Raw genomic sequence first — 15256 nt, forward strand, 5'->3', positions numbered from 1 at the left:
TTGTGATGATGTCGAAAAGTCGTTTCTCGAAAATTGTCCTTGAACTTTCAAGTTACTGTTTCTCTGTGCCGTCGGTCATGAAATTGGGGTTGGGGGACGGGTAGTACTTGGAACAACATTCTAACGGTTAAGTCAAGTTCGGTGTTGCAGGCTGAAAGTCAAATCATCACAGAGCAAAGATCGAATTCCTCTATATAATTTTTGAAAAATGATAGAGAACAAGAAAAACTAGGCAAACTCTAGACATAAATCCTACGTGGCTTGCCATGATTTGTGCTTCTAACATTTCTGATTCATTGAACCGCGAATAATGGCAAGCCACATAGGATTTCTGTCTAGAGTCTGTCTAGTTTTTCTTGTTCTCTATAGAACTTTTTGACTCCCCCTACTAGAAAAGGTCAATTGAAGAGGCCCCTTTTTAAAGGGACACTGGATTTATCCGTGAAAGACTCCTTAGAAACCAGTTAGGTTTTTATATAGGAATTTTCGACTGAACCCTCTCTCTCTCTCAATCAGTACTAACAGTCATAGTTTTTATTTTCATGTATGTTTTTCCATAGAATTAGCTTATCTAACGTATACCCAAACCTTATCCAATGAGATTTGACCAATGAAAATGTGACAAATCAGTAGCAAATATCTGAAGTGTATCCAATGTTTAGCATTTTGAAGCCACAATCATCTCATGTGGTTGTGGTTCAAGACTCACTCTTCTCAACTGTTTAAAGCCTATCTGACTCCTCAAATCTGAACCAAATTTAATACTATTGTACTAAAAAGAAGAAAAAACTCTTGCGGAGATCTGCAATGGCAACTCTAACAACTTCTCTTCCACAGTTCAGTGGCCTTAGGCTCAAACCTTCTACTGCCCCTATCCAAAGTCTGGTAAGCTTCTACCTTGTATTAGCAGACAGTTCAAACGTTCGTGTGTAACAAGGCCAAAGAACTTAGCATTTCGAACCTGGTTTAAAGATAACAAGGTTTGTTGTATAAATTTCTTGTTGTGTAGGTGAAAGTTCTACCTAGCCGGCGCAAGGGCAATGGTGCTTTAGGTGCTCGCTGCGACTTCATCGGTTCACCAACAAATCTGGTATCATTCTACACATACTTCATGTTAGAACAGTTAGATCCATTAAATTCCTTGAAATTTAGGTCAGAGAGGGAGAGTGAGATAGACCATCAAAGGGTTCTCTTTAAATACCATCAGCATCTCTTCTACCTATCTCCTACGATTACAACCACATTTTTCTAATATCTAACTTTTTTAAGAGGATCTCCCAGCAATTTAGATCATATTTCACAGAAGAATTCCAATTTCAGCACTACAAGATTGGTGTAAACGAAGTGAAAGGATAAGTCCGGATATGTAATTAAAATATTTGGGCAAGGAGTAAGGTTTTCGTTACTATTTTCTTTAATCTATCAGTGTGTTTTTTGTTGGGCAGATAATGGTGACAACTACAAGTTTAATGTTATTTGCTGGAAGGTTTGGGTTAGCTCCATCAGCAAACAGGAAGGCAACAGCAGGGTTAAAGCTTGAGATAAGGGACTCTGGCTTACAAACTGGAGATCCTGCTGGTTTTACACTTGCAGATACCTTGGCTTGTGGAGTTGTTGGTCACATTATTGGTGTTGGTGTTGTTTTAGGACTTAAGAACATCGGTGCCCTATAAGCTGTTCTTATTACTCTTTATGATTATGTAAAAATATTATTTCATGCTTTTTCTTCCTCTCCTCATCCTCCAATGCCTATTCTTCACGAAGTTATTATTAGTAATCCTAAATTCGACTAGGTTTCATAGAGTTCAAGCTCAATAAACTTTTCAAATTTGACGCTATTCTAGAATGACCGGATTAAGTCTTCAGTGGACTTGAGTTTTTATTTTTGGTTCTTATGTTAATGTCTAGGTGTATCTAACTTCTAAATCATTAACTGTCGAAAAATGGCATTTTATTTTAGCCATATGTGGGAAATAGGATTGATAGTTAACAGGAAATTAGGCCGAACAAAGGATTTTGTGTTGTTCTTGGTTAAAAGGACATGCCAACATATTTTTAGCCTTAGGCTTCTTATGCGTTCACACCTTTGCAAACCTCTGTGAACTGATGCAAAACTATGCAAACCAAATGCGAAGTATGTGCCAATTTGTTCAAAACCTGAAGCCTATAAAGACTTGGATCCCTTTTGACAAATGAAAATTGGCAAAAGGAGCTTCAGCCGGGTTTTCCTGTCTATCGTTTCTTTTTGTAGTTTCTCTATTCAAGGGACTAATCTAAACTTGGTTTTGGATTTAGCGTAGTTTCCAACAAGTATGTACATGAGCAATCTAAGTAAATACACTGAAATGGGTTATCAGTATAAAATAACCAACAAGAAGAAGTATAGCTTACATAAAAGACAATTCTTGCTTCATTTTGTCAGAACGAGCCAAGATGCAGAACTCATTAAGAACTGTAATAAGTGATACATTTATTTGTTTTTGATTCAAAAGCAAGAAGTAGAGATTTATTAAGACATCAATTCAGCCAAGCTGTAAATAAACAAGTGGATTGTTGTTACCTTGCTTGCCTTCTTGATGTATCCTGAAAATCATTCCCAAAAAGAAACTACCAAGATCACCGTACCGAGCTTTTGATAGTTGATACTATTACACTATCTGAATGTGGCTCATTTCATTCTCATCCTTGTTCTTTACATCAATGGGGCAGGAGGATTGACTAATACAGTAATACACACTTCTTCAAGTATCACAACAAAGTAGTGTATTAATTTTCTATAGGTTTTTCAATTTCATGATGTTTCTATACTCGTCAGAGTTGTCTCAGGAAAAGTGAAGGAATCACAATTTTCTTCCATATCAATAAACTTTTGCAGTTTGCTTGTAACCTTTCAGAACCTAAAACTTCACATTATGAGCATCTCCGGTGTGAAATCAACTGTGTTTTACAAGAACTAAACTATATTTAGTGATTTCTTAGATCCAGAATGATTGGTTAGCTTCCAAAGTCTGTGTTCCCCCCATGATTTTGATTTTTCATCTCATGCTTGGTGATGGCTTCAGTATTCTCAATCTGGAAATTGGCAAATCACCAATAGTCCTTGCAAGAACATAACCCATCTCTAAAATGGTGAAATCGACTACGATCTCTAACAATGATTTCCCGATGATAAATCTTCGAAATAAGCTTAATTGCCAAGTGACAATCGCCACACACCCTTAAGTTCTTTACCACCCTTATAGGGGTCCTAGGATTCGAGTTAATAAGTGCGAACGCGATAGCAATTTTCTCACTATGAAAACTTAACGTATTCTCCTTTTCTTCGTCCTCAATATCCGCAAGCACATTTGAAGTTCGAGGTATATATCCTTCTAACTTTAGTTTCTTCATAATCTCGTCTAACTTTTCGTATATCTCATTGGTTTGTGGATGTGATTTATCACCCATAACAAATTCGTGAACACGGTTTCTCAACTCAACTAAGCTATGTCCTGGAGCCTTTTTCACTCCCTTCTTTAACATCGTCTTCCTTACTTTTTGGACATCAGACCACCGTCCCTCTGATGCATATAAGTTCGACAAAAGAACATAATCTCCACAATGTTTAGGCTCTAATTGAAGGAGTGCGGCTCGAGCAACCTCCCCTAGAGCCAAATGCCCATGAATCATACAAGCACCTAACAATGTCCTCCAAATAACTGCATTGGGCTCCACTGGCATATTTTGAATGAACTCATGGGCTTGTTCGACTAACCCAGCCCTTCCTAGCAAATCAACTAAGCATCCATAATGTTCTATCTTTGGCGAAATTCCATAATCCACACTCATTCTCTTAAAATAGTCAAACCCCTCATCAACCATCCCACAATGACTACAAGCATATAAAACTCCGACGAAAGTGATTTCACTAGGGACTAATCCTTCTCTCTCTAAATTCTCAAAAATCTTAAGTGCTTCTTTACCAAAACCATTAACAGCCAAACCCACAATCAAAGAAGTCCAAGAAACAACACTTTTAAACAACATTTCATCAAACACTTTATGTGCTTCCCAAATACTACCAGACTTTGCATAAAAATCAACCAAAGCATTACCAGCATGTAAATTACCAGTCAAACCAACTTTAAACATATACACATGAGCTCTTCTACCCAAATCCAAAGCTCCAAGTTCAGCACAAGCTGTTAACAAGCTAACCAGTGTGAACCCATCAGGCTCAATTCCTTCAACACTCATTTCCCTGAAAAGAGTCAGAGCTTCATTAGGCCTACCATTAACAGCATACCCATTAATCACAGAATTCCAAGTAACTAAATTTCTTTCAGGCATTAAGTCAAACAGTTTATGAGCACTCTCAGCAACTCCAAAAGCTGCATACATATGAACTAAAGTATTTTGAACAAAGACTAATCCTTCAAACCCATTTCTAATAGTAATACTATGAATCTTTTCACCTTGTTTAATGGACATTGATTTAGCAATTGCCTTAAGAAGAAAAGGGTAAGTATGGGTATCAGGTTCAATGGAAGAAATATGCATTTGGTGATAAATTTCAATGGATGGAGTTGGATTTTCACTCTCAGCATAGCCTCTAATCATAGTATTCCAAGTGAATATATTTGGGTTTTGGATTTGAGAGAAAATATTTTGAGCATATGTCATGGGTGATGAGAGAGAAACGAGAGAGAAAATGAGGTGTTTACCAAAGTCTGGGTCATAGAGAGGAACACCATTCCTGATAGAGAATCCATGGATTTGCTTGAGTTTCGATTCAGAGGAGTTGAATAATTGTACAAGTGCAATGGATTTTTTGAGGATTTGAGATTTTGAGGGTTGTTCAGAAACAGGGTTTGATGTGGAGAATGAGAAGAAAGAAGAAAGGTTTGTTGGATGAATAGAAGCTGAGGTTGATGATGAAGAAATGCAGAGAGAGATTATCGTTGAAGTGATGAATTTTGGTTGCTTGATTTTCGAGTGCATTACTTTTGTTAGCAAGAAACGTTGAAGTTCGACCGTTTACACTTGGGTAGCTCGTTAGTTAAATCGGATGAAATTGAATCCAACTTCAATCATGTTTTCCAGTTGGGAAGTTTTCAAAGCGCCACCAAAGTGTTTTTTTTTTTTTGTTGAAAGCCACCAAAGTATCATTGGCTTTCTCTTTCCTGGCAACTTTTTTTTTCTGCTGACTACAAAAAAAGAAAACAAACTGAAAAAACATTCTCTAGTAAGCTTAGTGTGACTAGCCCAGTTCGCTATCTTGTCTGCTGTGGAATTGTCATCTCGAGGTATGTAAGAGTAACGAATATCTTTGAAGATTGGTTCCAGAAGTCGGATTTGTGCTATAATCGCCATCGGTTGCCATTGAACGTTTTTGTAGTGGATTTGTAGGTGATCAATGATGTTTTTGTTGTCTCTTTTGATATGTAGGTACTCCATCTTGTTATTCGCTGTTAATGTTGTAGTGTATCGTCTTTGCTTCACATTCTTCTGCATTTCTTCCTCTAGTTGTAGATGACAATGCTATGATGAATCTGCTTCGTGAATCTATGATGCGTCCGTGTTGATTTTAATGTAAGGTTTTTGCGGGGGGAGGGGGGGCACGAGGTTGTGTTACTGTTATGTCTATTATCTTTTGGCTGTTTTAGGAATAACTTGCGTCTTTTATATGTTCTGAATCGTTCTTTTGAGTTGTTTCCAAATGTCTTTCCTCACAACTTGCTCCCAGTTTTGTTTTAAGGGGTGCCGTAACAGATTGGAGGGCCATAAAAATATAGGGTTTCTTGGGGGCATACAGTTTTGGTTGGGCATCAAGATTTTGGGTCAATTGAGTTTGACCCAAAATTGAATAGAGGGCAACCAAAAATCAACATGTTTTTTTACCCTTAATTTTAATCTTCACCAGCCCCATCAACCATAATCACCTCGACCACCACCCTCGCATGCTTTTTATCCTTCACGAGAACAAAATGAGAAAGAGTTTGAGGAAGAGGAGAAAGAATTAGAGGAGACAGAACAGAGATGAGAACGAAAGAAGAGAAAATAATTGGGATGCAAATTGGGTTTACCAGAAAGGTTATCATCTTGCCCCTAGTGGGACGGGTTTGGTACAATTCGATGAATTAATGAGACAGTAATGGGATGGGAAATCAAAACGCAATAAAGAATGGGTCGGGAATCAGATTTGTTATTAAAACCCGACTCACCCTAAATAAAATAATATGTATAAGGAAATAAATGATATCTATACAACAAATGACATAAGTTTTGGTGCCATGTCATAATTTAAGTTTATAAATCTCGGTCGTCCAATTTCCTTTTGTGAATCATGACCCTTCTTTTTAAAGAATCTTTGAAAAGATAGATATTTAACCGTCAGAATAACTACCCACTCCCTATAAACTCTCTAGCTATTTTTCTTTCTTTTCTTTTTTCTCCCTTCAAACAACTCAATATAATCTCGGTTATTATTTTTAGTCCACAGGTTTGGGGAATAAAGAAAATTCTCCGGGGAATAAAGAATCAGTCAATAAAAATTATTTTTGAGGGCATAGTATTCTTTTAATCCAAAAATTGACTTGATTAAACATCGCCCCCTAATCTTCATCTTCTCTCACCCCCCCCCCCCCCTCTCACCATCTCTTTCATTCTCTCTCACCATCTTTTTCACTCTCATTGACTATCTCTTTGTCGTTCTCACTCTAGATCTCTCTCTTTCATTGTAGATCACTCTCATCTCTCTCTTTCATTGTGGATCACTCTCATCTCTCTTGTTGTAGACATATCTCTCTGTAGATTACTTTTTTTTTCTCGTAGTCTTTTATCTCTCTTTCTCGCAGCCTCTATCTCGTCCTCTCTCTCTTGTAGTATGTATAGATCTCTCTGTGGAGATCACAGAGTTCGTGGCCACGAAAGGTTTTGTGGCCACGAAATGTTTTGTAGCCACGAAACATTTTGCATCCACAAAACGTTTTGCAGCCACGAAATGGTCAAGGTCACAAAATGTTTTGTGTCCACCAAATATTTCGTGGCCACGAAATACTCGATGAGTTTCGCCAAAGACCCTCCTCGAGGTCTGGTTCTGGCGAAGGGAACACTTATTCCTTCTTCGGAACAGTGTCTGTGTGTGAGAGGGAGAGAAAAAACAATGAGAGATCAAGCAAGAAACAATGAAAGATTGAGAGAGAAACATCGAGAGATCGAGCGACATATATAGGGAGAGCAACAGAGAGAGATAGTGAGAGAGAAGGTAAGAGTAAGTGAGAGAGAAGACGAAAGGAGAGAGAAGATGAGGAAATGGTAGTCAAAATGGTGGTAGTGGAAAGTTGTGGTTGTGATGGTGATAAAGAAGATGAAGATTAGGAGGTAATGTTTGATCAAGTAAATTTTTGTGTTAAAAAATAATATTCCCCCGAGAAAGTACATAAAAACATGGATTCCCTAGAGAATTTATTCCCCGGAGATTATTCCTTATGCCCCAAAGCCGCAACCTATTTTTAATATATTTTTATTACTTCAATATCTGTATAAGACTAAAATATTTGATTATTTTGTATAACATAAATAAAGAAATTTTGTGCCCTACGAACACGGGCTATACCCTAATAAGATAAAAATACAAGATGGTCATGTGTTAATTGAAATTGGTCATCATACATGATTTGTTATATGAAGTCTTTTTTCTAATAATTCTTAATTATTTGAATAATCGTAGTAATGAATTATTAGTTATATTTTGAAGTTAAATTTGGGAAGACCCGTTTGTTAACGGAGCAGGTTTGGGAATTAAAACCTCACCCCCATTATTAATAGGGTCCACTGGTTTTAGGCCCAAAATAAAATCAAAAAGGGATCAGGGTCCAATCTTCCCAGGAAAATGGATCTTAGTCTTTTTCTCTTTTGGAATAAACATTGTTAATGCATAATGTGTTATGTATGACACATATAAAAAAAATGAAATAAAGTATGAAACTTAAATAATAAATAATACGTTATTTATGAAACAAAACAAGAATCAATAAACAGGAAAACACTGTAACTTTGACATCTAGACATACCTTAAATATACTAAATGTGTTTTGTTATATGAAACATACATAATTGATACTAAATAGCGTGTATATAGCGAAACAGATAGTAAGTTTGAAATCAATAGAAAAAAATCTAAGGAGAACGGAATTTTAGGATTGGTTTACAAAAATGGATTTTTCTTACATAAAAGGTTATAATGGGTATTATGATTAAATAGAAATCATAGAGATCTGTTTTCTCTATAAAGATGGGTCAATTTGGACTAAATATCCATTATAATTATTATTTTGGCTTAAAATCCTATATTAATATTACGGTGGACTAAATGTGTGTTTAGGAGTAGATTTTTGGACTAGAAACCCACAAATTTTTATTAATAGGACGGGATTGGGAAGGCAAAAATCATTGACAAACCCACTCTGTTTACTTCCTTGAGAAAAAGAAAAAACGGTAGTGGTCCCCTAGTCGGAGGTGGTTATATGTTATGTCGAAAAAAAGGTTTTTGGTCATCACTCAAATGACGAAGGATCAACGAACATATAATGAACTTTTCCTCGCTTAATTGCTGGAAGAGAGCCTGCAAGAAAAAACAAAAACTACTCCAGCATGCAAGTAGGTAGTTTTCTTTTTTTGCAATTAGGTAGTTTTCTTTTTTTGTAATTAGAGAAATGAATTTAAGTTTGAGTTTAAAAGGCGAATTTCTCTCCCTTCTTTGGACGAACCTGATATGCTTATATAGGTTCGATCAATCGATCGTCACGATCGACTGAGATGATGTGGTGGTAAGGCATCGACTTAGATGAAGCCACATGTTGATGGACATTAGGGCGATGATATGCCATGAGTGCGTAATGCATGATTCAACACTTCGAAAAAGAAGAATGAAGAGAGAAACACAAACTTGCTTTAGTAAATGCGACATAAAAGCCAAGGTGTTGATCAAAAGTCTTGAAAATCTGATCATCAATAAGTGCAAACTAACTCAAAATCAGTTGGAATAAATTTCTCAGCTTGGAATATGGAAGAATTTTCCTTAAAAAAGGCGTTAGGATGGTTCCGATGACCTTGGGCCCACGAGATAGCTATTATGATATCGATGATCAGACCCGAGGTAAAAAAGGAGCTCTGGTTAGAGAGTCTGAAAGGCTTGGTCGTAGGAAATTTAATCGATGAAGACGATGAAGAAGGAACTGGAGCAAAGGGCCTAGGAACATACAGAGGTTGCAACGATGGTGGTTATTGTTTGGGGGCAGTGAGGCGAGATCACCTAGAGCAATTGTAGTGTTGATGGCTAAGACAAACTATCTGTGTTGGATGATAACTCTGAGATCTTGGGGAAAGACGTTGAGATTGTCCCCAAGATCGAGAAGGGTGACGAGTAACAGGTTGACCACGACGGAAAGAAGAAGAAGCTTGTTCACAGAAACTTGAGGAGGGACCAAGGAAATGTTGAAAAGAAAGTATCGGAGAGTACAATGAGAGCTCCCAGATATAAAGCTTAGGCGAGAGAGAAAAGGCAGAGAAATTAGTTGTGTAAATAAGAAAAAGAAGAATTCATGAAAACATTTATGCAAGGAACAAAAGATCCGTGTCAATGATGAGAACAAATCTCGATGGTCAGACCGAGTATTGAAATCAGGACGTGTGACAAAAGTGTGTATCATCAAGAAAAACAATTAGATTAACAAGAGATTGTGGAATCATGAGGCGGTTCCACAGTTAATACACCCCAAAATAGATCGGATGATGCAAACAAAGATATCAAAGGCGTGATCCGGGCAGGTCGGATCTATGTGGTTCCCGATAGTGAAACTCATCTTCATTAAAACAAAATCTGAGTTATTACATGAGTTTATATAGAGAGAGTTTTAAACTATCTCTCTAACAGAAAACAAACTTATAACAAACTCTTAACAAACAAAAGAAATAGTGATATGGTGTTACACGAGTGGAAAAAAGATGGTGCAACCATAACTAACATCACAACTTAAGAGAAGTCTTGATCGAGTGTATCGGTTGGAGAACACCATTTGTACAGCTGAGCTTCATTTCGAATAATACATTCCTTACCCTCCCTCAAGCTAGAGATGTTGAAGAGATCTTTAGCTTGGATCGAAGGAAGTTGAATCTGGGACCAGGAAGAGCTTTAGTTAGAACATCAGCTAGTTGGTCCTGTGTGGAAATGTGAGCAAGATGAAGCCTCTTGTTGGTAACAAGCTCCCTGATAAAGTGAAAGTCCAAGGCTAAGTGCTTTATTTTGGAGGGAAACACTGGATTGGATGCTAAAGCTAAGGCCGAGATGTTGTCACACCATAGCTTAGGAGGATTAGGCAAGAAGAACTGAAGATCCCGAAGGAGTGAGCAAACCCATAGAGTCTCAGCAGCACTGTGAGCAATAAACCTATACTCAGCCTCAGCAGAGGATCGAGAAACAGTAACCTGCTTCTTTGCAGACCAAGAGATGGGATTTCCTCTGAGAAAAAGCACATAACCTGATGTGGAACGACTATCAAATGGACTCCCAGCCCAATCAACATCAGCATATCCATGAAGATCTAAAGAATGAGACTTTGCAAAGTGAACACCATAATCAACTGTGCCTTTAAGGTATCTAAGAATTCTTTTAACAACCAACAAGTGAGCAGAAGTGGGTTTACTCATGAATTGACACACTTGACTCGCAGAGTAGCTAATGTCAGGCCTTGTCCATGTGAGATACTGTAAAGCCCCAACTAGGCTTTTGTAATGAGTTGGATCAGAAAGCAGAGACCCTTCCGAGGGAGTGAGTTTAGTTTTATGAGCTAATGGAGTGGAGCAAGGCTTAACATCAACCATTTAAGCCTTCTTGAGGAGATCCAATGTGTACTTGGTTTGAGAGAGAAACAGACCAGAACTATTTCTATGAGCCTCCATACCGAGAAAATAGTGAAGATCCCCCAAATCTTTCATAGCAAACATGGTGTTGATACTTGTAATGAGATCAGCACATGCTGATTTTGAGTTCCCAGTAACCAATATATCATCAACATAAACTAAAACATAAAGAAGTATACCTCCTTCTGAAAGAACAAACAAAGAAGTGTCTGAGAATGATTTTTGGAACCCAAAAGATAAAAGAAAATCTACCAATTCCTCATACCAAGCTCTTGGAGCTTGTTTCAACCCATAAATTGATTTGTGGAGCTTACCCACATGATGAGACTTGGATTTGTCTTAAATCCAGGAGGCCGAGACATATAAACCTCCTCTTTGAGTTGCCCATGTAAAAAGGCATTACTTACATCCAGTTACTTAATCATCAAGTCATTAAGAACAACAAGAGTAAGTAACACTCGAATTGTTGTTGGCTTGGCAACTGGACTGAATGTCTCTGAAAACTCTATACCCTCTCTTTGATGGAACCCTTTAGCAACCAGTCGAGCCTTATACCTTTCAATGCTGCCATCTGATTTTTGTTTTAATTTGAAGACCCATTTGCACCCAACTAAGTTTTGTGTGGAAGAAGCTGGTGAAGGAGATATATTCTAAGTTTGAAGTTATGGCCTTTTTGATAGAAATATATCCTAAAGGTCTAAAGGTATAACCTTCCGAAGGAGTGTCCTTCGAGCAAGATGGAAAAGCGTACGATTTGGCTTATAGGATAATGATGACCTTATTTGAAAGATCAATTAATCCGGTTCAATTAGGAGTCATAATGCTTAGCTAGAAGCCGCTTACGACTGTCGAATCACATCGGTTATCCGCAGCTAACATAGATCGGATCCTACAACGGGTTACACATAAGAATGGTAACTTGAACAGTGAGAATAGACTGATGGGAACTAGCATATAGATGGATATTATCCAATCTGATAATGCTTAAAAGATATAAAAGATCGGGCTCGAAAAAGAAGTCTGAAAAGAGCAAAACCCACTTTTAAGGGCAAACAAGGGATTCCCTTAGAGGGAGTTCCCTGGCCGGCCACTTAAGGGGATTGGGCCGGACAGACTAAGCCCATTAAAGGCTAGTCTTGCCGACCATAGTATAAGGAAACCCTAATTAGGAGTTTCAGTTAGATTAAACTCTAACTTATGCTTATCTTTTCTGAGGACTTTTAGGATTCCTTATTTGAGTAGAACTCTACTAAGGTAATGCCTATATAAGGACCAGTTATGAGTTCAGAAAAGGTGTAGAAATTTCTCAGAAGGAACTCCCTCTCTTCACACAACTATTGGAGAGAGAAGATTTTAGAGACAAAGTTCCCAATCGATCTATCAAGTCTAGAAAAAGGAGTTCTTCATCTCAACCTTCAAGAAGGTCATAGCTGACTTAAAGGAAGGAGTTCAAGTTATACATTCGGTGTCTCAAGTAGATAAGCTACACTTGAAGCTCTATATCCTCCGAATACTGGTCGGGATTTAGTTCGTGGGAAAGCGAATCCAAGTATTCTTCTTTCTTCTAGTTCATTGATTAGTTTATGTATAGGATCCTGCACAACGTAGTGTTAATCATATGATGATTGATATTCCACTTACAACACTAGTAACATGATTAGGATATGTATTAGATACATGTAATTCCCAACAGCTGGTACCAAGGACCAAGTGTTGAGATCTTCCAAGGCCTTGAACTCAGAAGCCATGACTTCTCTCCAATTAGGATCTTTATTGGCTTGTGTAAAGCAAGTGGGTGTGGAGGGCAAAGAGATAGCACTTAAAGCTGTGGGAATTGGATGTCTTGTGGCACCTAGTTAAGTTTTGGGCTTATACATACCAGATTTGGATCTAGTCTGCATAGGATGAGTAGATTCATTTTGAATATAAGGAAGGGACAGTGATGTACGCACAGGGATAGATGGTGAAGAATCAGTGAAAGTTGGAGGTGGTTCTGTGATAATTGGTGGTGGTCCTGTGATAATTGGTGTTTGTTCTGTGATAATTGGTGTTGGTTCATTGCCAATTGGTGGTCAGTCAGTGATCGATGGAGATAATTTTAAAGAAGTAGAAGATGAATGGGATAGGAAATGGGAGATGAAGAAAGGAAAGTAGAAGAAATGCATGATTTCAAAGGAAACTTATCCCTATTGAACACCACATGCCTTGAAGTATAGACCCTTCATGTGGAAATATCCAAATATCTATAACCCTTCTGATTTTGAGCATAGCCAATAAAGATGCATTCCTTGCTTCTTGGTTCAAGTTTGTTCTGAGTATAAGGCTTTAGCCATGGATAACAAGCACAACTAAAGGTTCTAAGAAAATCATAATCTGAAGTCGAGTAAAACAGCTTTTCCAATGGTGATATAGACTTCAAATGCTTAAGAGGAAGTCTGTTAATGAGATAATTGGTTGTGGTAAGAGCATCAAACCAGTAAGTAGACGGAAGAGATGACTGAATAAGTAATGTCCTAGTAAGCTCAATTAGGTTTCTGTGCTTGGGCTCAGCAGCTCCATTCTGCTCAAGAGTGTGAGAACATGTCATACGATGAAGAATTCCTTTGGTTTGAAGAAATTGTCTGAGAGAGGTAAGAGAAACTCTCCACCACCATCAGTCCTAATAATTTTGATCTTACTACATAACTGATTTTCAATAGTAATAGCAAAGGTAATAAAAGCAGATGTAAATTGAGACTTGTGTGAGAGGGATAATCCTGCAGAACTTAGTATATTTATAAATCACATAAGCATAATATTGGACTCCATTATTAGAAGAAACAAAAGCAGGATCCCAAAGGTCTATATGTAAAAGTTGTAATGGTAAGAAGTTATAATAGTAGAAGCTTTAGAAGGTAGTTTCTTACTCCTTCCCAACTGACACTCAGTACAAAATATAGGTTTCAGTGGAGAAGAGGAAAACAAATGCTTCAAATTATGCAAAGTCCAAAAAGAGGGATGACCTCGCTTCTTGTGCCATAGAGCAGCAGATGTGGGTCGAGCTATCAAAGCCTTTATTTGAGGTTTAATAGTAGAAGAGACAACAGGAAGATGAATAGGATAAAGACCTCCTTTAGCTGGCCCTTGGAAAAGAGTTTGGTTGAAAGTTAGATCCTTCACACAATATTAAAATGGATCAAAAGTCAAAGAACACTGATTATCCTTAGTAAATTTATGAACTGAGAGAAGATTATGAGCAGCTTGAGGAACAACCAAAAACATTTTTAAGTGAAAATTGTTTATGATTAGCACAAAAAGAAGAATCACTAATGTGAGTAATATTCATACCTTGGCCATTGGCTGCAGAAATTGTTTATTTTCCATTATAGACAGAAGATGAAGAAGAAGCAATGTTAGATGCATCAGGTGTTATATGGTGAGAAGCACCTGTATCAGCAAACCAGGGATTCTCTCCAAGAATATTAGCTGAAGCCATCATAACTGCTAGATTATTTGGAAGATTTCGACCTTGATATGAAAAATTCATTCGATGATAACACTCAACAGCCATGTGGCCTACTTTATGACAGATTTGACAAGTAGGTCGATCTCCACTATTGATTCTTGATGGTGGATTAGAAGAACCTTTCATCTGATTAAAAGTATGATTGGAAGCAAAAGTTCTTCCTTGAGATCCAGAATTATTATAGTTTCTTGATCCCTTGTTTCAATTCATATGCTGATTATTAGTGTTATTAGACCTAGACTGAAAGAATCGATTGAAAGACTGTTGAGATTGAGGATTAGTAAAGAGAGCATGATTGACATTATAAAGACCTCTTTTGTTGCTCACTTATAGTGATTTCTTCACTAATAAGTAAATATTAAAGTTCAGTAACTATCACAAGAGGTTTCCTTAATTCGAATAGCAGCAGAGAATGAATCATATTCAGGAGGTAAAGCTCTTAAAATGCTTACCACTAATTCAGCACTAGATGCTAGACTTCCAGCAGCTGCTAATGAATCAGAAATCTTCTTCACCTTGATGAGGAATTCAGGCATTTTCTCACTTTGTTTCTTCAAACCTCGCAGATATTCTTGAAATTGGAAAATGTGAGAAGTAGATGCTGATGCCAATGAATCTTTAAGATTTTGTCAAAAACGATGAAGTATCGCCAACCACATAAGGAATTACTAATTCAGATAGAGTCGAATTTATCCAAATCAACAAAGTTTAATCTTCTTCAACCCATTCAATATAGACAGGATTGATTACCTTTCTATCATCATCCAAGAATTGGTCAGGTTGTGGACGAGAGCCATCAATCAGATCCAAAACTTTGTATTTCTTGAGTATAGGTAAGAACAGGGATCG

General features: G+C 37.3%; 2 protein-coding genes across 2 annotated transcripts; one reads left to right on the forward strand and one right to left on the reverse strand.

The window, feature by feature from the left end:
* Positions 1-443: 443 nt before the first annotated feature.
* On the forward strand, positions 444-1838 carry PSAK (photosystem I subunit K). The gene is made up of 3 exons (XM_086658357.1): positions 444-885; positions 1010-1090; positions 1446-1838. Exons 1-3 carry the CDS (start codon positions 808-810, stop codon positions 1671-1673), a joined length of 387 nt encoding a protein of 128 aa, XP_086514483.1. The 5' UTR covers positions 444-807; the 3' UTR covers positions 1674-1838.
* Positions 1839-2387: 549 nt separating this feature from the next.
* Positions 2388-5203, reverse strand: LOC147557538 (Tetratricopeptide repeat (TPR)-like superfamily protein). Its single transcript, XM_086658356.1, has 2 exons — positions 2561-5203; positions 2388-2452 (listed from the first exon to the last, which is right to left on the reverse strand). The coding sequence occupies exon 1, from the start codon at positions 4978-4980 to the stop codon at positions 3088-3090; it is 1893 nt and encodes a 630-aa protein (XP_086514482.1). The 5' UTR covers positions 4981-5203; the 3' UTR covers positions 2388-2452; positions 2561-3087.
* Positions 5204-15256: the final 10053 nt, after the last annotated feature.

Source organism: Eschscholzia californica, unplaced genomic scaffold (assembly GCF_041429995.1).
Source record: "Eschscholzia californica isolate CP2 unplaced genomic scaffold, dmEscCali1.0.p SCAF_2, whole genome shotgun sequence".
Taxonomy (NCBI): Eukaryota; Viridiplantae; Streptophyta; class Magnoliopsida; order Ranunculales; family Papaveraceae; genus Eschscholzia; species Eschscholzia californica.

Coding starts and splice junctions, on each gene's coding strand:
- PSAK (XM_086658357.1), top strand. CDS start 808: ATGGCAACTCTAACAACTTCTCTTCCACAGTTCAGTGGCCTTAGGCTC. Junction 886..1,009: donor CTGCCCCTATCCAAAGTCTG/GTAAGCTTCTAC, acceptor CTTGTTGTGTAG/GTGAAAGTTCTACCTAGCCG. Junction 1,091..1,445: donor TCGGTTCACCAACAAATCTG/GTATCATTCTAC, acceptor TTTGTTGGGCAG/ATAATGGTGACAACTACAAG.
- LOC147557538 (XM_086658356.1), bottom strand. CDS start 4,980: ATGCACTCGAAAATCAAGCAACCAAAATTCATCACTTCAACGATAATC.